General features: G+C 46.1%; 2 protein-coding genes across 4 annotated transcripts in view; both read right to left on the bottom strand.

Annotated features, from left to right (window-relative positions):
* The window catches only part of LOC143793538 (uncharacterized), a 379,060-nt gene that overhangs the window by 195,040 nt on the left and 161,005 nt on the right, over nt 1-23,015 (bottom strand). Inside the window, exons 3-6 of one of the 2 annotated variants that reach the window (XM_077280594.1) lie at nt 8,826-8,923; nt 8,669-8,747; nt 8,465-8,562; nt 8,231-8,345 (exon numbers count right to left, since the gene is read on the bottom strand). In XM_077280594.1, coding sequence (XP_077136709.1) covers nt 8,231-8,345; nt 8,465-8,562; nt 8,669-8,747; nt 8,826-8,923 — 390 coding nt within the window. The remainder of the gene's footprint in view (nt 1-8,230; nt 8,346-8,464; nt 8,563-8,668; nt 8,748-8,825; nt 8,924-23,015) is intronic. The other variant, XM_077280595.1, reaches the window with a different exon arrangement.
* Nucleotides 1-23,015, bottom strand: part of LOC143793515 (uncharacterized) — a 185,528-nt gene that overhangs the window by 115,217 nt on the left and 47,296 nt on the right. The window lies entirely within an intron of this gene.

The following is a 23,015-nucleotide window of genomic DNA, read 5'->3' as shown; positions in this document are numbered from 1 at the left end:
CGGCAGACAGTCAGAGCGGGAAGCGGACGGCAAGGGACCTGACGGACATCAGATGGTGAGTATGTACGTTTTTTTTTTTTTTACTTTTACGCTGGTAACCACGGTAAACATCGGGTTACTAAGCGCGGCCCTGCGCTTAGTAACCCGATGTTTACCCCGGTTACCAGCGAACGCATCGCTGGATCGCTGTCACACACAACGATCCAGCGATGACAGCGGGAGATCCAGCGACGAAAGAAAGTTTCAAACGATCTGCTACGACGTACGATTCTCAGCAGGGTCCCTGATCGCAGTAGCGTGTCAGACACTGCGAGATCGTAACGATATCGCTAGAACGTCACGAATCGTGCCGTCGTAGCGATCAAAATTGCACTGTGTGACGGTACCCTAAGACCTCCTGTGATAAACTTATCTTTGATTCAAGGTGCCCTAGGAATTTTCTCTGTTCCCGAAGAATTTGGTGTTGCAATGTTCGGGTATGGAGTTGTGCTCACTGGACGGCCGGAGTACAGGAAGAAAGGGATCCTAAGGCCGGCGTCACACTCAGCGTATGTAAATACGGTCCGTTTTTTACGGCCGTAATACGCAGAAAAGTCCCCAAAATAGTGATCCGTATGTCATCCGTAGGCAGGGTGTGTCAGCGAATTTTGCGCATGGCATCCTCCGTATGTAATCCGTATGGCATCCGTACTGCGATATTTTCTCGCAGGCTTGCAAAACCGACATCTAATGGATTTATGGCCTCAAATGTTCGTTAAAACATATATACAGTGTGTATATATATTTATATATATATATATATATATATATATATATTATATATTATATATATATAATTGAGACACACACATTATATATATATATATATATATATTCTGTATTTATATTTTATTCAGCGCGAGATATGTGAAAAGCCGGTAATTCAATTGCCGGCTTTTCATTTCTCCTTCACAAACCCGGCATGATATGAGACATGGTTTACATACAGTAAACCATCTCATATCCCTTTTTTTTTGCATATTCCACACTACTAATGTTAGTAGTGTGTATGTGCAAAATTTGGGCGCTGTAGCTTCTAAAATAAAGGGTTAAATCGCGGAAAAAATTGGCGTGGGCTCCCGCGCAATTTTCTCCGCCAGAGTGGTAAAGCCAGTGACTGAGGGCAGATATTAATAGCCTAGAGAGGGGCCATGGTTATTGGCCCCCCTGGCTACAAACATCTGCCCCCTGCCACCCCAGAAAAGGCACATCTGGAAGATGCGCCTATTCTGGCACTTGGCCACTCTCTTCCCATTCCCGTGTAGCGGTGGGATATGGGATAATGAAGGGTTAATGTCACCTTGCTATTCTAAGGTGACATTAAGCCAGATTATTAATGGAGAGGCGTCAATTATGACACCTATCCATTATTAATCCAATTGTACGAAATGGTTAATAAAACACACACACATAATTACAAAGTCCTTTAATGAAATAAAGACACATGTTGTTGTAATATTTTATTATTCTCTTAATCCAGCTGAAGACCCTCATTCTGTAACAAAGGAAAAATCCAGCAGAGGGCGCATCACCGCGAATCAAGGTAAATACAGATGACCCTGCTTTCCATTCAGTACCCGGGGTTTTACAGACAGGAGCACACATGCATTAGCACAGCTCCTGGCTGTAAAATGATTTAACCCCTTCAGATGGATTTACATCGTGGGACATAACGACGGAAGGTATGGAATATTGTTGTTTGTTTTTTTTTAACTTTGTTTCAGGACAATGGTCTTCAGGTGGATTAAGAGTCTAATAAAATATTACAACACCCTGTGTCTTTATTTCATTAAAATACTTTGTAATTATGTGTGTGTGTTTTATTAACCATTTAGTACTATTGGATTAATAATAGATAGGTGTCATAATTGACGCCTCTCCATTATTAACCTGGCTTAATGTCACCTTACAATAGCAAGGTGACATTAACCCTTCATTACCCCATATCCCACCGCTACACGGGAGTGGGAAGAGAGTGGCCAAGTGCCAGAATAGGCGCATCTTCCAGATGTGCCTTATCTGGGGTGGCTGGGGGCAGATGTTTGTAGCCAGGGGGGCCAATAACCATGGACCCTCTCCTGGCTATTAATATCTGCCCTCAGTCACTGGCTTTACCACTCTGGCGGAGAAAATTGCGCGGGAGCCCACACCATTTTTTTCCGCCATTTAACCCTTTATTTTACAAGCTACAGCACCCAAATTTTGCACATACACACTACTAACATTAGTAGTGTGGAATATGCAAAAAAGAAAAGGATATGAGATGGTTTACTGTATGTAAACCATGTCTCATATCCTGTCGGGTTTGTGAAGGAGAAGGAAAAAGCCGGCAATTGAATTACTGGCTTTTTTCTCTAACACCCGTGCGTATTTCTCGCAAGTCACACTGCTGGTCCGTGTGGAATCCGTATTTTTCTCGCCCCCATAGACTTTCATTGGCGTATTTTTTGTGTAATACGGTGACAAACGCAGCATGCTGCGATTTTCTACGGCCGTACAAGACCGTATATTACGGATGCGTAATATACGGCTGATAGGAGCAGCCCCATAGAGAATCATTGGGCCGTGTGGAATGCGTGTTTTACGGACGTATTTTCTGCGCTCATACGTCCGTAAAACTCGCTAGTGTGACGCCGGCCTAATAAGGACATTCCTTCCCTCAGGGACATTCGGGGTTTGTGAATGGCGGCCGTTACTTTCCCCTCTATTAGGGATATTTTTACTTGAGGGAGTAGACACTTTTGTTTTGTGGAATCTAGATTGAACCCTAGAAATATCTGAAGAGAAAGTGGGATAAGTCTGGATTTTTCGGAGTTGATGATCCAGCCTAGGTTTTGTAAAGATGAGATAGTGTCAGCTAACCGTTCAGCACACTGAAGGGACGAATTTCCTACAACTAAAAAATAATCTAAATAGGGGATAATTAAAGTGTCCTTTTGGCGAAGGTAGGCCATCACCTCTAACATTACTTTGGTCTTTCCACAGCACCAAGAATCTTCACCAAAGGGCATGGCCGTGTACTGGAAGTGATGAATCTTCCCATCGAGTTTTACTGCGACTCTGAAGTATTTTTGATATCTTTTATGGATAGGGAGATGGTAGTAGGCATCTTTCAAATCAATGTCCCCCATTTTACAATTCGGATAAAGGAGTTTAATGGCAGATCTAATAGATTCCATTTTAAACGTATAATTTTTAATAAATGTATTGAGTTTTCTAAGATTTATAATTGTCCGAAATGAACCATCGGGCTTAGGGATTAAAAATAATGGAGAGTAGAACCCACTACCCTCTTGTCCCTTTGGTACTTTAACTAAGACATTTTTATTTAAGAGACTTTGGATCTCTAGTTCAAGGGCCCTTTGTTGTATTGGTGAGCTAAGGGCTGTTAAAATAAAAGAATCATGGGGAATTTGGAGGAATTCTATTTTAATTCCTTCTTTAATAATATTTAGAACCCAGGAATTTGACGTAATCTTTTGCCATTGGGGAAAGAAAAACTTTAACCTACCCCCTACTGGGGTGACTGGTGTTTTAATATTTATTGTCTTTACGGAAGGGGGGGCCTTTAAACATAGTACCACTTTGTTTTCCCTTTCTTGTGGCCCACCGTGACGGTCTTTCATTTTGTCTTCTTTTGCCGAATGGTCTTCTCTTAAAGGTCTTCCTATAGAAAGGAATTGAGGGATCAGGGAAGGCTTTTTTCCTTTCTTTTGCTTTTTTGAGGATTTCATCCAAAGCTTTTCCAAATAAAAACTCACCCTCACACGGAATAGCACAGATCTTGGCCTTCGACTGTGTATCCCCCTTCCAGCTCTTCATCCACAACGCACTTCTGGCATTATTAACCAGACCTGCTGATCTTGCCACGAGGCGTAGAGTCAGCTGATGCATCAGCCATAAATGCTGCTGCGCCTCTAATGGTATCGCATTCCGCAATCTTTGTCTAGAGGCTCCCTGTTCGATCTGTTGATCTAACTGATCAATCCAGACAAGCATAGATCTAGCAGTGCACGTACTGGCAATTGCTGGTTTGAATATGCCCGTGGAAGCTTCCCATGATCTTTTTAGTGCCGATTCTGCTTTCCGATCCAGAGGATCAGAGAGTAGGCCTGCATCTTCAACCGGTAGAGCTGATTGTTTTGAAGTGGAGGCGACTGCTGCGTCCACTTTAGGAATCTTAGTCCATGATATTAGTTCATCGTCACTAAAGGGGTACTTCCTTTTGGAGGCTGACGGGAGAAAACCTCTCTGGTCCTGTTTTTCCCATTCCCTCTTTATCAATGCCTTAACAGCAGGAATTACTGGAAAGGCACTTTTTCCCCCCCGCTAACCCTGCAAACATAATGTCTTGTGCAGTTTGGTCATCTTTCGTATCCTCACAACCTATTGTATTTCTGATGGATCTTACTAGGTTGTAAACTCCATCAAGGGGAAAACAAGATCGACCTTCAATGTCAGATGGTACTGAAGAAGAGGATGACGTATGCGAGGAGTCTGAGTGGATGGCGCCTTCATCATCGGACTCAGAGCTGGATACTACCTTCTCCTTACTGGATTTCTTAGGGGGTGCGCTGGCTTGTGTAATGGCCTGTAATTCTTCCCTGATTATGGCCCGTATATCCGTAACAGACATAGATGGACTCTGCATGGTTTCAGTAATACATTGGTTGCAGAGTTTTTTAGGGTAGGAATCTGGGAGAGGTTCATCACACAATGCACACCGTTTGTGCTTGGATTTTTGTTTCTTTTTGGCCTGGGTGAAGATGATTTTGTGGAAAAGAGTGTCAGCTTTATAGGCAGAGTGTTAACACTCACCCAGTGAAGCTGTATGGTACCAGATCAGGTGGCCGAAGCGCTTTCCTGGATCTTGAATCCGTGGCATCGCTCCTGCGGCTGGCATCTGAGGACCTCCTGCTGGCTGGATCACCTGCTGGGTCCACCATCTTGCCTGGGGATGACATGTTGCATCGCCTGTACGCTCGCAACCATCCCCTTTTTATAGGCAGAAGAAGATCCGGTTTGGGTTTTTTTTGTTTGTTTTCATTAGCGGTGTACTGCGCATGCGCGAAACCGCGCTTTCCCACACCGCTGTTGAATGCCCCGGAAGTGCTACAATCACTTCCGGGCGGGTAATGGCAGCTTACACCGCTCGGCGCATGCGCGGCCGCGCTCTCACCTCGGCCCCACGCTACGGAGCGGTGTTCCGGCTGCTGCTGCCTCTGGGGTTCGTGTAATGGATCCCGGACCCCCATATGTCGGCCCGCGTCCAGAGCCTCCTTCCAGGCCGCACATCCCCGCAGAGCTTCACCGTGAGACCGGGCAGCCTCTCCCGGACCCAGCCATCACATGTGCTGGACAGACGAGGGGGGAGCCGTCTAACGGAGTCTCCCCCGACGCTGCATCTGGACCGCATCCCCTGCCGTTCCCGCAGAGACCGCACACAGGCGGATGCTCCTGGCCCATGTATGGTCTTCTGCGAATCCGGAGATCCAGAGATCCTGTCCCCTGGGAACAGGAAACCTAAACTGACGAGGAGAGGCGGACCGCCCCTTTTATTCTTCTGTAGGTTTCCTGTTCCTTGGGGCGGATCCCTATCTCTCCAGTGGGTGCTGTCATGGCGAAGGGTAAAAAAGCGTTTTATAATTTCGCCAAAATACCTGTCTTTAGTCCTGGAGGCAGGTCTTAACCCCTCTGCTGCAACCGCCACACTTCAGTCACTCAAATTTTCTTCGGCGCCCCTCCGCGCTGTTTTCCACTCAAATCCAGCGCCTGCGCTGTTTAGTACTGGCTGGGGCAGGCGCAGTGAGCTCTGGCCGTCTGACCTCAGATGCAGTCTCGCAGACTGCGCCTGTGCGGCCACCCAGCTTGTGAATCCCAGCCCCGCACTGTGCATAATGCATAACACACTGCGGGGCTGGGATTCACACGCTGGGTGGCCGCACAGGCACAGTCTGCGAGACTGCATCTGAGGTCAGACGGCCAGAGCTCACTGCGCCCGCCCCAACCAGTACTAAACAGCGCAGGCGCCGGATTTGAGTGGAAAACAGCGCCGAGGGGGCGGCGCCCGGCGCCGAAGAAGATTTGAGTGACTGAAGTGTGGCGGTTGCAGCAGAGGGGTTAAGACCTGCCTCCAGAACTAAAGAAAGGTATTTTGGTGAAATTATAAAACGCTTTATTTTGGCTATAACTGCACCACAAACTAAAAGCCACCTTGTTAGAATGCAGCATTACTGCTGCACAAGGTGGCTTTTAGTTTATAACGGCTGGAGGGGGTGACAGTGTCCCTTTAAGCATGCCCTAAAATTGCATTTCTTCAGACTGGCCTACCGCCTCAACACACTTGTCTAACTATCCCTGTTTTGCCCACACAAAATTTACTACAAAACCAGCACCCTCGTATCATCTGTTCTCACACCCTTCATGCACTTAATAGCCCTCTGTGTTCGTACACACACTGGTTGGTTACTGGTTCATGCAGCATTACATGAACACCCTATATATTACATTGATGGCTGGACCGTACAATACAAGCACTTGTTACCATCCACGTTTTGTGTCTCCCCTATATTCTCATAGATTGTAAGCAGCAGGGCCCTCACTCCTCTTCGTGTATTTATGCGATTTTTGTTATTCTGTAATGTCTTTTATTGTTTGTACAAGTTCCCTCTAAAATCTAAAGTGCTGTGGAATATGTTGGCGCTATAGAAATAAAATTATTATTGTCTGTTATTGTCTGCAGTGCTGACGTCTCATTGAGAGAACTATAGCCAATAAGGGAGATCAGCGGACCTCCCAAATAAATGGCATCAGCTGATCAAAACCACTGAGCTCCCTTACAGGCTGCAGCGCTGACAATGTGATATCAGCACTGCAGCCAATAACGGACATTGGTAGGAGCAACGGAGACTCAGCGCTGAACCAGGGGAGAGTGAATAAAGCACAGGATTTTTGTTTTCACTGACAGTGGTTTTCCCAAATCAGAAAACCCCCTTTAAGAGATTAATATGATGAAATGTGTTTATAAAACATTTCCCATAGTGAACATGATTACAGCTTCGATCTTGTGTGACTTTTTCATGTCTAACAAGATTTAATTATTCTCTAAAGAATTTCCCACATAGTGAACATGAGTACGGCTTCTCTCTGGTGTGACTTCTTTCATGTACAACTATAGTTGTTTTTTGTGACAAACATTTCCCACATTATAGGCCTTACAGATCCATTTTTTTTATGATTTTATTTTTCATCCTCACATTTCAGGAGTCATAATGTTATTATACACTAGGAGGCAACGGGGTTGGATGTTACATACCAGGGGCACAACAGGGCTGGTTGTTATACAACGGGAGGGCAACGGGGCTGGATGCTATACACCATGGAGGGGCAATGGGACTGGATGCTATACACCGGCGAAGTGTGTGTTGGGGGGCGATGATTGTTATACACCAGGGTGCGGCAATGGAGAAGGTTTCTATAACCTGGGGGGGGGGGGGGGGGGGGGGTTTGGGGTTGGCGGGCCGGATGTTATACACTGGGGTGCACAATGGGACAATAGATGTTATACACCAGTGGATGCAATGGGGCCTGAAAGAGAAACCAGAATGCAATGATAAATGAGAGTGGTCCAATGCTTTTCACCCTATAGTGAATCTATCCAGATTACAAGATTTGGCCAAATATAACATGCTGACAGGGGATATAAGTGGATGGTAAAGGAAACCTGCTCTGGGCATCATCTTGTCTCCATGTTAATTGAACCAGGTCTAAAAAACGAATATGATTGTCAGATAACAACAACTCTAAATGTGGCCATTGCAGCTGTTTGTACATACAAGCTTATAATCCCTTTTATGATAAAGCAATTCTCTACCCGCGGCACAGAGGAGGGACTAAACATTTGTCATGTACTGTCACCTACATGGATCCTCCACTTGCCTCCGAGACCCGTGTTCTGGTCCTCTTACATCCAAGATGGCCTCCAGAGTGGCAGAGATATGACAGCCGTATGTCTGACCCACACCTCCATATTATGTCACTTCTTGACTTACCACAGGGCTCCTTATGCCACCGGGCGGCCTGCATGGATGTAGAGGAACCAACATGCTGACCTCAGTGTAGGAGACAGTGGGAGGCATCATTCTAATCACACGCCAGTCATCATGATCACGCGCTGGACATTATTACACACCTGTGGAAACATCTACCGGAATCTCCTCCTTCGCGTCACTCACACACGGCTGATCCCCCCTCATCACCGCTTCTTCTGTCTCATCCTTAACTTTATTCTTAGTCGGATCTTCCTCCTGATATATCAGATGTAACAATCAGCACAATACAAGAGACCGCCAAAATAGACACCTATGACCTCGATCAGACATGTCCCCCCATATACAGATCCAGTTAAGGGCCCAGCATCATCTACCGGATGTTTCTCAAGAACATCGTGATTCCCCTCGGGACAGTCCTGGGAATACAGAGGACGGGGACTTCTCTCTAGTGGATTTCTCCTCCTGAATCCATCTGGAAAAAAACCACAGTGACGGAATAGATTGTGTCCTGTGATGATGAGAGGATGGTAGTAGTAGTAGATGACCACAGAACAGACATCACAGTCTCCCGTCCTCACCCTGCAGATCGGCCCATATTGCGATCGCCTCTTGTGCTCCATGTATAACTGCAACCTTAATACCAACCAGATCTTCACCCTAAAAAGAAAAATGTAAGGTGAGCTCAGGTCCCATCACTTAATGGTCAGATGTTGTGGAGGCTTCAGTGTCACCTACTTGATGATCCTCCGGGATGTTGTGATTCTCCTCTGGACAGTCCTGGGGATACAGAGGACGGGGACATCTCTCTGGTGGATTTCTCCTCCTGGATCCATCTGTGGAGACACACAGACTGAATACATGACCTGCCATGTATCTGTCTATATATGAGACACGTCTCTCAGAACTGGTAATTCTAGCTTTATGTATCAGGGACTAAATTACACTGTTGTGGTCCTCACCACCGGTACTGAGGTCCCAGCACATTGTGGCCCCAAGTAGAAGTGATAATCATCAAGGCCAAACCCTAATGCTCTCTGCTCTGCACTCGGAGGATGAGGACCCTGAGGAGAGGGACAGAGAAAACCCTCGTCAGTCACATGGAGGAGCCGTACTAAGAAACAACTTCTCCAAGTTTTGTCTCCACTAAGGATGGAACCACAGGAGGAGCTGGAGAAAGTTCAACATTTTAACCCCTAAATGCAGCGATAAATATTGATCGCAACATTTAGGAGGTTGGGAGAGGGCCGATGGTTGTCATGGCAACCCTAGATAGTCATGACAACCACGTGATCTGCCAGTGTCAGCCTATTTAGACCATGCAAGGAGCACAGTCTAAGAGGCTTCTGTCAATGCAGTACATGTACACTGAAATGCATTATATCTGCGATCAGAGTAATAAGTTAAGGTCCCATAGAGGAAATAAGTACCGTATATACTTGAGTATAAGCCGACCCGAGTATAAGCTGAGATCCCTAATTTTGCCACAAAAAACTGGGAAAACTTATCAACTCGAGTATAAGCCTAGGTGGGAAATGCAGCAGCTATTGGCAAATTTCAAAAATAAAAATAGATACCAATAAAAGTAAAATTAATTGAGACATCAGTAGGTTAAGTGCTTTTGAATATCCATATTGAATCAGGAGCCCCATATAATGCTCCATACAGTTCATGATGGGTCCCATAAGATGCTCCATACAAAAATATGCCCATATAATGCTGCACAAAAGTTAATGATGGCCCCATAAGATGCTTCATATTAAAATATGAACCATATAATGCTGCACAAAGGATAATGATGGCCCCATAAGATTCTCCCTATTAAAATATGCCCCATATAATGCTCCATAAAAGTTGATAGCCCCATAAGATGCTCCATAGAATTATATGCCCCATATGCTGCTGCTGCGATTTAAAAAAAAAATAAAAAAATGATATACTGACCTCTCGCCGCCAGCCGGTGTCCTGAGCAGGCGGGGACACCAGCACGCTATGGGGGCCTGGTGCCAATGACACCGCTGGCTCAGGCCCCCGGCACTTGCGATATTCACCTGTCCACGTTCCACCATCGCGCGCCGCTGTGTCCTCCAGGTCTCTGCAGTGAATGTTCAGGCAGAGGGCGTGCACTAAACACGTCATCACGCCCTCTGACCTGAACGTCACAGCCAGAGGACACGTTAGACAGAGCCCGGAAGTGGAACGGGGACAGGTGAATATCACATGGCTCACCCTTCCCCATTATACTCACCCTCCTGGCATGGTCTCTGTTCTGCCCTTCCTAATGAAGGACAGGGGTTCGTTTCAAGCATTAAAAGGTTAACTATTATTATAGTTCTGGTTTTGTTGTGTTATAGCACCACCCAGTGGTGGATAAATTTATAACCTGTGTTTTCCATGAATAATAGAGTGTTGCATTGTGGGTTTCAGCAAAGCATCATGGGATTGGGGAATTCCCCAGCCTTTTCTCTTGTATTTCCTGTTCACTCGTGTTATTCAGCTGTGTTGGAACTACTTCATTTACCTGCCACCCTGGTTAGTTTATCCGGTAAGATTGCGATCCTTGTTCTGGTAATATATTGTTCTATAGAATGTGATTACTGTATAGCAGCCAGTACACAGGAAATGTGGTTACCAGAAATCTGCTGTATGTAGTTATGTAGAGGTTGCACCATACTGTATGTTTCCCTGTTAGTTGCAGTTGTGTTATCGTTTAGCCCAATACTTATACATATCATTTGTATTCTTCTAGTTTTACCACGCTCATGTTTACCAATAAACAAGTTAGACTACAGAGAACAGTCCGCTTATTTGGGAGACAGAAGTGGTTTATGCCGTATGTCGGATCACACACCGTATCAACGTGTATGAAGACAGAACAGTAAAACGGGAGCTAGGCGCCGGGATTACAGTAAAGGGAGGCTAGACGCCAGCGATAGCAAATACCACCTACGCAGCCGCTTGTACCACACCGCACTGCCTGCAGATACCACAGCGGCCGCCATATAGTCACAAGTACCGAGAGTGCAGCCCACCAAGCACCACACGTCTCAGTCCACGCTGAAGTCACCCCTACCCGCTCCGAGACGTCCTACAGCCTGCAAACGGACATAAAATGTCTGCAAGTCAAACATCTTCACTCAGGACGAGGTCCCAAACAAGCCGCTCTAGCAAGTCTTCCTCGAAAAGGTCTGCCACCCTCGCCCGAGCAGAAGCTGAGGCGGCGAAAGTGAGATCCTTCTTCGCTGCACAAGAGATGCAGTTAAAGTTAAGACAAGCAGACCAAGAAGCAGAAAGAGCCCGCCAAGAAGCAGAAAGAGCCCGCCTGCGAGCAGAACAAGAAGCAGAAAGAGCCCGCCTGCAAGGGACCTTAGAAAGGCTTTCCGCTGAAAAAGAAGCAGCAGCCGCAATAGCCAAAGCTGAGTGCTGAGTTTTTAGAAGCCGTGGAGTTTCCTGAATCCGAGCGAGGCAGCGACATACGCGGACCAGACCTTGATCATCAGGACCCTGCTCAACGCGTCACAGAATATGTCCGCCAACATTCCAAAGTGGAAGACAACTCTGATCCGTTACACCAACCAGCCTATACAGATTACCAGAGATCCTTCCTCCAAACACCGTACTGGAAGCAGGAAAGTATACTGCGAAACGACATTGATCACCACTACCGTCCTACGGAACAGAAGGTACGGCCTCCACCCAGACTGACAGGGACACCCTTCGCCACTGAACGGGTTTATACAGACTTTCCTATGCCAGAAGCTCCTACCAGGTATGAGGATGCACCACAAACACCGCATAACAACAGCACACCAGCTCACGTCGGCACAGACTCAGCCACTATGAACTTTGCAAGGTTCTTTACCCGCCGGGAGCTGGTGACCAAGGGACTTGTAAAGTTCACTGATCGAGCTGAAAGCTACAGAGCATGGCGAGCCTCTTTTCAGAATGCCATCAGAGACTTGCATCTTTCCAGTAGTGAAGAGTTAGATCTTCTGGTTAAGTGGCTTGGGAGCGAGTCAGCTGAACACGCCAAAAGAATCAGGAACATTAACATAAAGTACCCACACACAGGACTTCGTATGGTGTGGGAGAGACTCGAAGAATGTTATGGGTCAATAGAAGCTATAGAAAATGCTTTGTATAAAAGAATTGATGATTTCCCCAAGATAGCAAATAAGGGTTATCAAAAGCTCAGGGAACTGAGCGACTTGTTAATGGAGGTACATGCTGCTCAGGCAGAAGGTGATCTACCAGGGTTGGCATTTCTGGACACTGCCAGAGGTGTCAACCCGATTGTCCAAAAGCTCCCTTACAACTTACAAGAAAAGTGGGTCAGTCACGGGTCCCGTTACAAACAGGCTCATAAGGTACCATTTCCTCCTTTCAGGGTGTTTGTAGACTTTGTTGCTCAGCAGGCTAAAGTTAGAAATGACCCTAGTTTCGATTTCACTATGTCATGTACCGCTGCCTCTGGTGTAAAACCCAGTAAAACACCAGTGGCAGTCCACAAAACTAATGTTACCTCCACAGGTTTTCCTTACAGGGCAAGTAAGTCTTCTCCAGAATAGGACAAACCGCAGGATCTCAGCAAACACTGCCCCCTACACAAGAAACCTCATCCTCTCCTAAAATGTAGAGCCTTCAGGGAGAAGTCTCTAGAAGACCGTAAGAGTTTCCTAAAGGAAAACAAGATATGCTTCAGATGCTGCGCGACAACCTCACACTTCGCCAAGAACTGTGAAACCAGTGTGAAATGCACAGAATGTAGTAGTGTGGAGCACAACACGGCCTTACATCCTGGACCACCCTCAGGGGTATCGTCACGAGTAGAAGAGTCTGCCGAAAAACAGACGGACCCCGACGTGGACACCCCAGTGGTCACTTCTCGGTGCACAGAAATCTGCAAGGAACTCGTAGCAGGAAGATCCTGCTCAAAGATCTGTCTTGTCAGAGTATTCCCAGCGAGCCAACGGGATAAGGCGATCAAGGTATATGCAATCTTGGATGATCAGAGCAACAGGTCTCTAGCTAAATCCTTTCTCTTCGACACCTTCAACATTGCTGGTCCCGGCTCTCCGTACTCCTTGAAGACATGTGCAGGTACTGTCGAGACGGCGGGGAGGAGAGCAACTGGATTCAAAGTAGAGTCTATAGACGGTCAAACCTGCTTATCCTTGCCATCAATACTGGAGTGCAACCAGATTCCAGACAACAGGTCTGAGATACCTACACCAGAGGTAGCAGCTCATCACACCCACTTGAGATGTATAGCTCACCTGATACCAGAGCTCGACCAAGGAGCTCCTATTGTCTTACTTCTCGGAAGAGACATACTACGGGTCCACAAGGCTAGAGGACAGATCAACGGCCCACAAAACGCCCCATATGCTCAGAGACTTGACCTAGGATGGGTCATTGTGGGAGATGTCTGTTTGGGTGGAGCACACAGGCCGACATCAGTCAACAGCATGCTCACCAATACCCTCGAGAATGGACGCCCGTCTCTCTTCCAGCCATGCGAGAGCAGTTTCCTGGTTAAAGAATTGCCACACCACACCCCTCCACCTTGTCCGTTAGCTGATCCTTCCTGTGAAGACCATGCATGCGACGGTGAGCAAGATCATATAGGGTGCACAGTTTTCCACAGGAAAAGAGAAGACAACCAGGTAGCAATGTCCATAGAGGACAGACTGTTCTTGGACATCATGGAGCGAGAGATAGTAAGAGATGAATCAAAGAGTTGGGTCGCACCTTTACCATTCAAACCACAGAGGCAACGCTTACCCAACAACAGAGAACATGTCTACAGTCGATTTGTCTCCCTTACACGCAAACTGCAGAAGGCACCAGAAACAAAACAACACTTCTTTACCTTCATGGAGAGAATATTCCAGAGTGGCCACGCGGAAATTGCACCTGTACTTCAAGATTCCGAGGAATGTTGGTACTTACCTATTTTCGGCGTGTATCATCCGAAGAAACCAGGTCAGATAAGAGTGGTATTTGACTCAAGTGCCAGATACGAAGGTGTTTCTTTAAACGACGTCTTCCTGTCTTGTCCAGACCTCAACAACAGACTTCTGGGAGTACTTCTTCGTTTCCGCAAAGACGCAGTAGCATTTATGGCCGACATACAACAGATGTTTCACTGCTTCCTTGTTAAAGAAGAACACAGAAACTACTTGAGGTTCTTCTGGTACCGCAATAATGACCCATACAAGGACATCGTGGAATATCGTATGAAGGTTCACATCTTCGGGAACAGCCCTTCCCCTGCTGTCGCTATCTATGGCCTTAGACATTCGGCCAGAGAGGGTGAAGCAAAGTATGGATCGGATGTAAGATCTTTTGTGGAAAAGGATTTCTACGTAGATGACTGCCTGAAATCCACACCCTCAGAGGAGTCGGCAGTCAGTCTCCTGAAAAGGGCACAAGAAATGCTCGCTTCATCCAATTTGAGGTTGCACAAAATTGCTTCCAACAGCCAGAAACTAATGGCAGCCTTTCCCTCTCAAGATTACTCAACCGATTTAAAAGACTTGGATTTAAGCACAGACTCCCTTCCCATGCAGCGGAGCCTGGGTCTACTCTGGGATTTGAAAAAGGATGCATTCACCTTCCAGATCAGCGAAGAAGAGAAACCCTTCACGCGTAGAGGCGTCCTGTCCGTTGTGAACAGCTTGTACGATCCTCTGGGATTTGTAACCCCTGTAACTATCCAAGGTAAAATGATGTTGAGAGACTTCACCCAAGAGACATCCGATTGGGATGATCCGCTTCCCAGCGATAAAAAAGAATTGTGGGAAAGATGGAAAAATTCTTTAGAAACCCTGTCAAGTCTCTACGTGGCACGACCATATGCTTCTGTGCCTTCATCAGAAATCAAGGTGCAAAGGCTTTGTATCTTCTGCAATGCTTCAACCAAGGCAATTGCAGCAGTGGCATATTCGAAAACAACTGACATCAATGAACAATGCCACGTAAGGCTTGTTATGAGCCGGACAAAATTGGCCCCACTCCGTGAACACACAGTACCCAGACTGGAACTCTGTGCAGCTGTGCTGGCAGTAGAGTTAGCTGAGCTTATCTCGACAGAAATGGACCTGGAAATCAAGGAAGTCGAGTTCTACACTGACAGCAAGGTAGTGCTGGGGTACATTTGCAATGAAACTCGTCGCTTCTATGTCTATGTCAGCAATCGGGTGCTAAGGATCAGGAGATCCACCGAACCTAAACAGTGGCACTATGTGTCCACGCACCACAATCCGGCGGACCACGCAACCAGATCCGTTGAAGCAAGACAACTTAAGGACACAATCTGGTTCACCGGCCCTACATTCTTATACCGTTCGACGCCATATGTGGACGAGTCAAACATCTTTGAATTGGTGGATCCAGAGGCAGATGAGGAAATCCGCCCTCAGGTATCCGTTCTACATACTGTGACTAAAGACAATCACCTCAAATCCCACCGCTTCAACAGGTTCTCAACTTGGGACTCACTTGTTCGTGCCCTCGTTTGTTTAATTCATGTGGCTCGATCCTACAAGTCAACGTCACCCGCCATCCAGAAACCTTGCAAAGGTTGGCACCACTGCAAGCTTGCTTTTACCGTTCCAAGCATGGAAAATGCCAAGAACTTTATAATCCGTACCATACAACGTGAATGCTACGCCAAAGAAATAGATAACCTCGATAAAGGCCAACCTGTTTCTAGAGATAGTGTCTTGAAGAAGCTTGATCCAATCATTGACCAGGATGGGCTGTTAAGAATTGGAGGTCGTCTTCAAGAAGCTGAAGTGGAATTTGGGGAGAAACACCCTATAATAATTCCTGGACATCATCATGTCACGACCCTGCTTGTGCAACACCACCACGTCTTGGTGAAACATCAGGGACGACTGTTTACTGAAGGAAATCTACGAACTGCTGGACTATGGATAGTCGGAGCAAAGCGATGCGTGAGTAAACTCATTTACAATTGTGTGATTTGTCGCAAACTCCGTGGCGGGACTCAAAAGCCGAAGATGGCCAATCTCCCACCAGACAGACTTAGTACAGAACCATTTACCAACGTCGGACTGGACGTATTCGGGCCATGGTCTGTGGTTGCACGGAACACTAGAAGAGTCCAGGCCAATGCCAAACGCTGGGCTGTTATGTTCACCTGTATGTCCATTAGAGCAGTCCACATTGAAGTAATTGAGTCCATGGACACTTCAGGGTTTGTAAATGCACTCCGACGTTTCATCGCCATCAGAGGTCCCGTGAAGCACATACGCTCCGATAGAGGTACCAACTTTGTAGGAGCAGTGAAAGAACTTCAAATCCCTTCCAACCTAGACACCACCGGTGTGGAAAGATAACTGAGTGAGCAGGGATGTACCTGGACTTTCAATCTACCACACTCTTCTCACATGGGAGGTGCCTGGGAGAGGATGATAGGAATAGCACGCAGAATCCTCGACTCCATTTTCTTGCAAGCAGGTAGTGCAAGACTCACACATGAAAGTTTGACCACATTCCTAGCAGAAGTTTCAGCCATCATTAATGCCAGACCATTGACTTCACTTTCTAGTGACTCTGAGGATCCGACCATTCTTACTCCTGCCATGTTACTTACTCAGAAAGCCAGCGTTCTCAGCGCTCCACCTGGAGAATTTAGCAACAAGGACCTCTACAGACGACAGTGGAGACAAGTCCAAAGTCTCTCCAATACCTTCTGGGACAGATGGAGGAAGCAGTACCTCTCCACCTTACAACCAAGGAAGAAGTGGCAGACCGACAAACCAAACATCAAAACCGGTGATGTCGTTCTCATGAAAGACAGCCAGTCACACCGTAATGAGTGGCCACTAGGCCTCATCACTAAAGTATTCCCAAGCAAAGATGGGAAGATCCGTAAGGTCGAGGTCAAAGTAGGCAAGTCCGGGGAAAGCAAACTATTCCTCAGACCAGTGGCGGAACTCGTCTTACTGTTTTCGCCAAAAGAACCTGTAGGTGGCATCGGTTGATGCCAAGCGGGGAGTGTTCTGCCCTTCCTAATGAAGGACAGGGGTTCGTTTCAAGCATTAAAAGGTTAACTATTATTATAGTTCTGGTTTTGTTGTGTTATAGCACCACCCAGTGGTGGATAAATTTATAACCTGTGTTTTCCATGAATAATAGAGTGTTGCATTGTGGGTTTCAGCAAAGCATCATGGGATTGGGGAATTCCCCAGCCTTTTCTCTTGTATTTCCTGTTCACTCGTGTTATTCAGCTGTGTTGGAACTACTTCATTTACCTGCCACCCTGGTTAGTTTATCCGGTAAGATTGCGATCCTTGTTCTGGTAATATATTGTTCTATAGAATGTGATTACTGTATAGCAGCCAGTACACAGGAAATGTGGTTACCAGAAATCTGCTGTATGTAGTTATGTAGAGGTTGCACCATACTGTATGTTTCCCTGTTAGTTGCAGTTGTGTTATCGTTTAGCCCAATACTTATACATATCATTTGTATTCTTCTAGTTTTACCACGCTCATGTTTACCAATAAACAAGTTAGACTACAGAGAACAGTCCGCTTATTTGGGAGACAGAAGTGGTTTATGCCGTATGTCGGATCACACACCGTATCAACGTGTATGAAGACAGAACAGTCTCTGCAAGTCCATGCTTCTCCGATGGTCTCCAGCGCCGGCATCTTATTCCTGTGTTCAGCGGTCACATGGTACCGCTCATTAAAGTAATGAATATGCGCTTTAATGAGCGGTACCACATGACTGCTGAACACAGGAACAAGCTGCCGGCGCCAGAGACCATCAGAGAAGCAGGGACTTGCAGAGACCGCACTGGGATGGGGTGAGTATGATGTGACAGCCACCACTCCTGCCTGTCCCCCGCCGACCCCCTGGGACAATGACTCGAGTATAAGCTGAGAGGGGCACTTTTAGCCTAAAAAATATGTAATTTTTTTTTTTTAAATCACAAATTAAATAAAAAACAAAAAACAGGCCAATAGATATTTATATAAAGACAAGAGCAAATAAAGTACACATATTTAGAATTGCCATGTCCAGCCCAGCCTATAAAAATGTCACACTAATTAACCCCTTCAGTGAGTACTGTAAAAAAAACAATGCTTTATCATCATATTCATCATATCAGATGAAAAAGACAAATGTAAATAAGAATGTTATCGTTAAAAAGTCATCTTGTCCCGTGAAAAAAAACAAGCGGCCACACAGCTCCATCAGTGAAGATATAACATATGTATAGCTCTCAGAATAAAGTGATGCAAAACCAATTATTTTTACTATAAAATAGTTTCATTGTGTACATTTTTTTTTTTTATAAATGGCGTATCACTGTAATGGTACTGACCCAAAGTTGTTTGACCACACGGTGAACAGCATAAAAAAAGAAAAAAATAAACTTAAAAATCAATTCCTAAATTGTGTTTTTTTTTCCCATGCTAACTCCCAAAAAATCAGAATGGAAAGCAATCAAAAAAATGTCATATGCACAAAAATGGTACCAATAAAAACATCAGCTCATCCTGCAGAAAACAAGCCCTCACATGACTGTCGGCAGAAATATAGAAAAATTATAGCGCTCAAACTATGGCGATGCAAAAACTTTATTTAGCAAAAAATTGTCTTCTAGATGGCGACAGAAGCCAAACATAACAACCAGATATACGGTAAGTATCGTATCGCTATAATTGCACCGACCCGAAGAATAAAGTCGTCTAATCGATTATACCGTACGAGGAACAGCGTAAAAAATAAATAAAACCAATTCTTAACCTGCTGTTAATTTGTTAATTCTGCCTCCCAAAGATCAAAGTAAGGCTCGGCTCACATTTATCCTGCACTCTCTGCTGAGCGCTTACACCGGGGTGTCCGTGTAAACCTTGGAAATGTGATTCAGACGGAACCCCCGGTGGAAGATTCCCCATAATGAGGCAGATGGAGGCACTGTGTATACTGTCTGACCTGTGATGCAGTGGTGTCTATCTTTTTAAGCGTGCTGTAGTGCAGCTGGGTTGGTACAGTGCAACAGATTGGCAGGTACCACAGAAAAGTTCAAAGCAAATGTCTTTAATGTCTTAAAACCTCACACACAGGATTGATGTCCTCCAGATCACAGCTGGGTCACCGTAAACACAGTCCAGAACTCTGAACCCGTTGGCGTGGACTATGGCACCACCGTGTAAATTGGAGGGGGTGTCAGCTGCCTTGATTCCCCTGGCTCTGTGTTAGTTTCACACAGTCCTGGGTTGCACAGAGACAACTGCCCTGCAGCTTGCAAACTCCAAACTGACACATCCAAGGCAAAAACTGACAGAATTAAATGGAATCTGGCCACAGAGCCACTTCCAAAACACGGGTTGGAGAGGGATTCCCTCCACTACCAAACCTGCAAATGCCTCTAAAAATAGAAGCCCTTAATGGGTTTTCCTAAAAACCAATCACTACTTGGACCCAATCCACACTCTTATTTTGCCTTGTGAGTCACAGGCATCGTGATGTGAACACAAGGCACTCCAGTGGGTTTAATAAGACTCCGTCCGCATCTTGGGGGACATATATCGACCCTCGCATATGATCCCCCTCACATATCACCCCCTCTGTTCAAACTTGTGGGGTTGAACACTTGTCACCATACTGGGTGCCCGGGACAGGGCATCTGCATTCTCTTGCGCCTTCCCTGCACGATGCTTCATGGTCAAATTGAAATTTTGCAGAGACAGGAACCATTTGGTGACTCAAGCATTCCTCTCCTTGGTATTTCTCATCCAGACCAAGGGTGAATGATCTGTCACCATGCAAAACGGTTGACCAAGCAAATAATAGCTTAGGGACTCCAAGGCCCAGTTAATGGCCAGGCACTCCTTCTCCACTACACTATAATTTTTCTCGGCCGGGGTGAGTTTCCTACTTGGGTAGGTGACCGGATGTTCCTCATCGTTTATCTCCTGTGGCAGGATCGCTCCTAAGCCAACGTTACAGGCGTCCGTCTGCACAACGAAGTCTCTCTTGAAGTTGGGGCTGATGAAGATGAGCTGTCCGCACAGCATCACCTTCATAGACTGGTAGGCTTCCTCCGCTTGAGGGTGCCACCGCACCATTACCGATTTCTTTCCCTTTAGGAGATCGGTAAGGGGTGTTGTTCTCTCAGAGAAATTAGATATAAACCTCCGGTAATACCCAACGATGCTGAGAAATGCTCTCACCTGTTTGAAGGTAAAAGGTGGGGGCTAGTTCTGTATGGCCTCGATTTTATTTGGGGTTTAATAACCTCACGGCCGATCACATATCTTAAGTAATGGGCTTCCGCAAGCCCTAGTGTACATTTCTTGGGATTGGCCGTCAAGCTTGCGACTGAGCGAATTCACTACAGCTTGTACCCGGGATAAGTGGGTATGCCAGTCAGTAATAAAGATGATGATGTAATCCAAGTAAGCTGCCGCATACTTCCGATGGTGTTCTAGCACTATGTTCATCAGCTTCTGGAATGTGGCTGGTGCCCCATGTAGTCCAAAGGGCAAGACGACATAGTGGTACAGACTTTCCGGTGTTATGAAGGTGGTCTTCTCTTTTGCTGACTCCGTGAGAGGTACCTGGTACTGGGCCTGCCCTAGTCGCTCGATCAGCTCGTCCACTTGGGGCATTGGATAAAGGTCAAACTTTGAAACCTCATTCAATTTACGGAAGTCATTACAGAACCTGTTGTGAATTCCATTCTTGGGCTCTATCCTGTGGTTATGAATGGTATTTTTGGGAGCTCTGCTCTTGGGCTCCCTCTGGTGGTTTCGAGTGGAACTTAGCAGCCGCTTTCACTAATCGGTTCCCTGGCCTTGCTATTTAACTGGGCTCTAGTTTGTAGTCCATGCCCGCTGTCAATGTTTTACTGTTGGATTCAATCCTCTGTTGGCCAGTCCATTTCAGCTTAAGATAAGTTCTGCTAGTTCTTGGGTGTTTCCCTGCTTTTGACCTTCTGTTCAGGTTTAAGTTATGTCTCTTTTGTCCAGCTTGTCATTATGAAATATTCAGGCTAGTTGGAAGCTCTGGGGTAGCAGATTTGCTCCTCCACACCGTGAGTCGGTGTGGAGGTTATTTTTGTAAACTCTGCGTGGATATTTACTTTTTTATACTGACCGCACAGTATCCTTTTCTATCTCTGTCTATTTAGATAGTATTGGCCTCCTTTGCTAAAATCTAATTTTCATTTCTGAGTTTGTCATTTCTCTCTCCACTCACCGTCAATATTTGTGGGGGCTAGCTTTCCTTTTGGGAGTTTCTCTGAGGCGAGATAGTTTTCCGTTTCCATCTTCAGTGGTAGTTAGTTCTTAGGCTGTGACGAGGCGTCTAGGCAGAGATAGGAACGTCCCACGGCTATTTCTAGTGTTGGTGTTAGGAGTAGGGATTGCGGTCGGTGGAGCTGCCACCTCCTCGGAGCTTGTCCATGATTTGTTTTACCCACCAGGTCATCTCAGTGCTACTCCGTAATCACCAGGTCATAACAAGAACCGTAATGTTCCATCCGGCTTCGAGATTAGCTCAATGGGGCTAGCCCAGTCACACTGGGGCTCCTCAATTACTACTAGCTGGACCATTTGTCTTACCTCACTCGTGATGGCTTGTCTCCGGGTCTCGGACACACGGTATGGTTTCATTCATACCTTTACATGAGACTCGGTGACAATGTCATGCTGGATGACAGAGGTATGACCTGGTAGTTTCAAGAATACATCCTTATTCTGTTGTACTAATTTCCGCACCTCTCAACGCTGCTATTTCGAGAGAGTATCTCCTATCTTTACCTCTCTCTTGGCCGCTATCTGGGTCAATATCGGAGGGTCCCCAGATGATATGCCTGGAGTTGTATTCGTAAGCGTACACTCCCGATCCTTTCACCCTTTCAACAAATTGACATGGTAAAACTCTTCGGGGGTTCTTTTCCAGAGTTGGTAAATTTGGTAGTTAACTTCCCCCACTTTTTCATATGGACCTTGCCACTTGACCATAAGCTTGCTTTTGGCGATGGGTACCAAGACTAAAACCTGACCTCCTGCATATCGTGGCCTATTTGTTATATACATGGCTCTGCCTGATCATCCGTCAAATGCTTTTTTACTATAGGCATGACAGCTGCAATATGGTCCTGCATATTGGCCATGTGCTCAATTACACTTTTATATGGTTAGGTTCCTACTCTCACTTCTCTTTGGCTACGTTCAGCAGACCCCTAGGATGCCTGCCATACAGTAGTTAAAAGGGTGAAAATCTCCTGTTAGTCTGCGGTAACTCACGAATGGTTAACAACAAGTAGGGCAACAACATGTCCCAATCCTTTCCATCCTTGGAAACTACCTTCTTCAACATGGACTTGAGGGTTTTCTTGAAGCGCTTCACTAGTCCATCGGTCTGGTGGTGATACATCGACATGCGCAACTGCTTTATTTTGAGTAGCTTGCACTGTTCCTTCATCACCTTGGACATAAAATGGAGTCCACTAATCAGTAAGAATCTCCTTTGGTAGCCTAAGGCGACAGAACATGGCAAACAACTCCTGGACAATAAGCTTAGCCGAATTGTGCCGAAGCAGAATGGCCTCCAGGTACCGGGTGGCGTAGTCTACGACCACTAATGTGGTGGTGGCCAAGGGTGGTTTTTACTATTGGCCCTACCAGATCCATCGCAATCCCCTTGACAGGTACCCTTATAACAGCTAGAGGTACCAACGGACTCTGAAAGTTTGCCGTAGGTGGTTAGTTGGCACTCAGGACACGTTTTGCAGAGTCTCTGCACCTTAGCGTAGACCCGAGGCCAAAAAAAAGCTGCAATATGCGCTCCTGCGTCTTTTTGGCCCCCCAAGTGCCCTCCTAGCATATGGGTGTGAGCCATCTCGAGTACCGCCCGACGCTAGGATTGGGTCAC

The sequence above is a fragment of the Ranitomeya variabilis genome, chromosome 1 (genome assembly GCF_051348905.1).
Source record: "Ranitomeya variabilis isolate aRanVar5 chromosome 1, aRanVar5.hap1, whole genome shotgun sequence".
Lineage (NCBI taxonomy): Eukaryota > Metazoa > Chordata > Amphibia > Anura > Dendrobatidae > Ranitomeya > Ranitomeya variabilis.
This window is presented reverse-complemented; position numbering and strand designations above follow the sequence as displayed.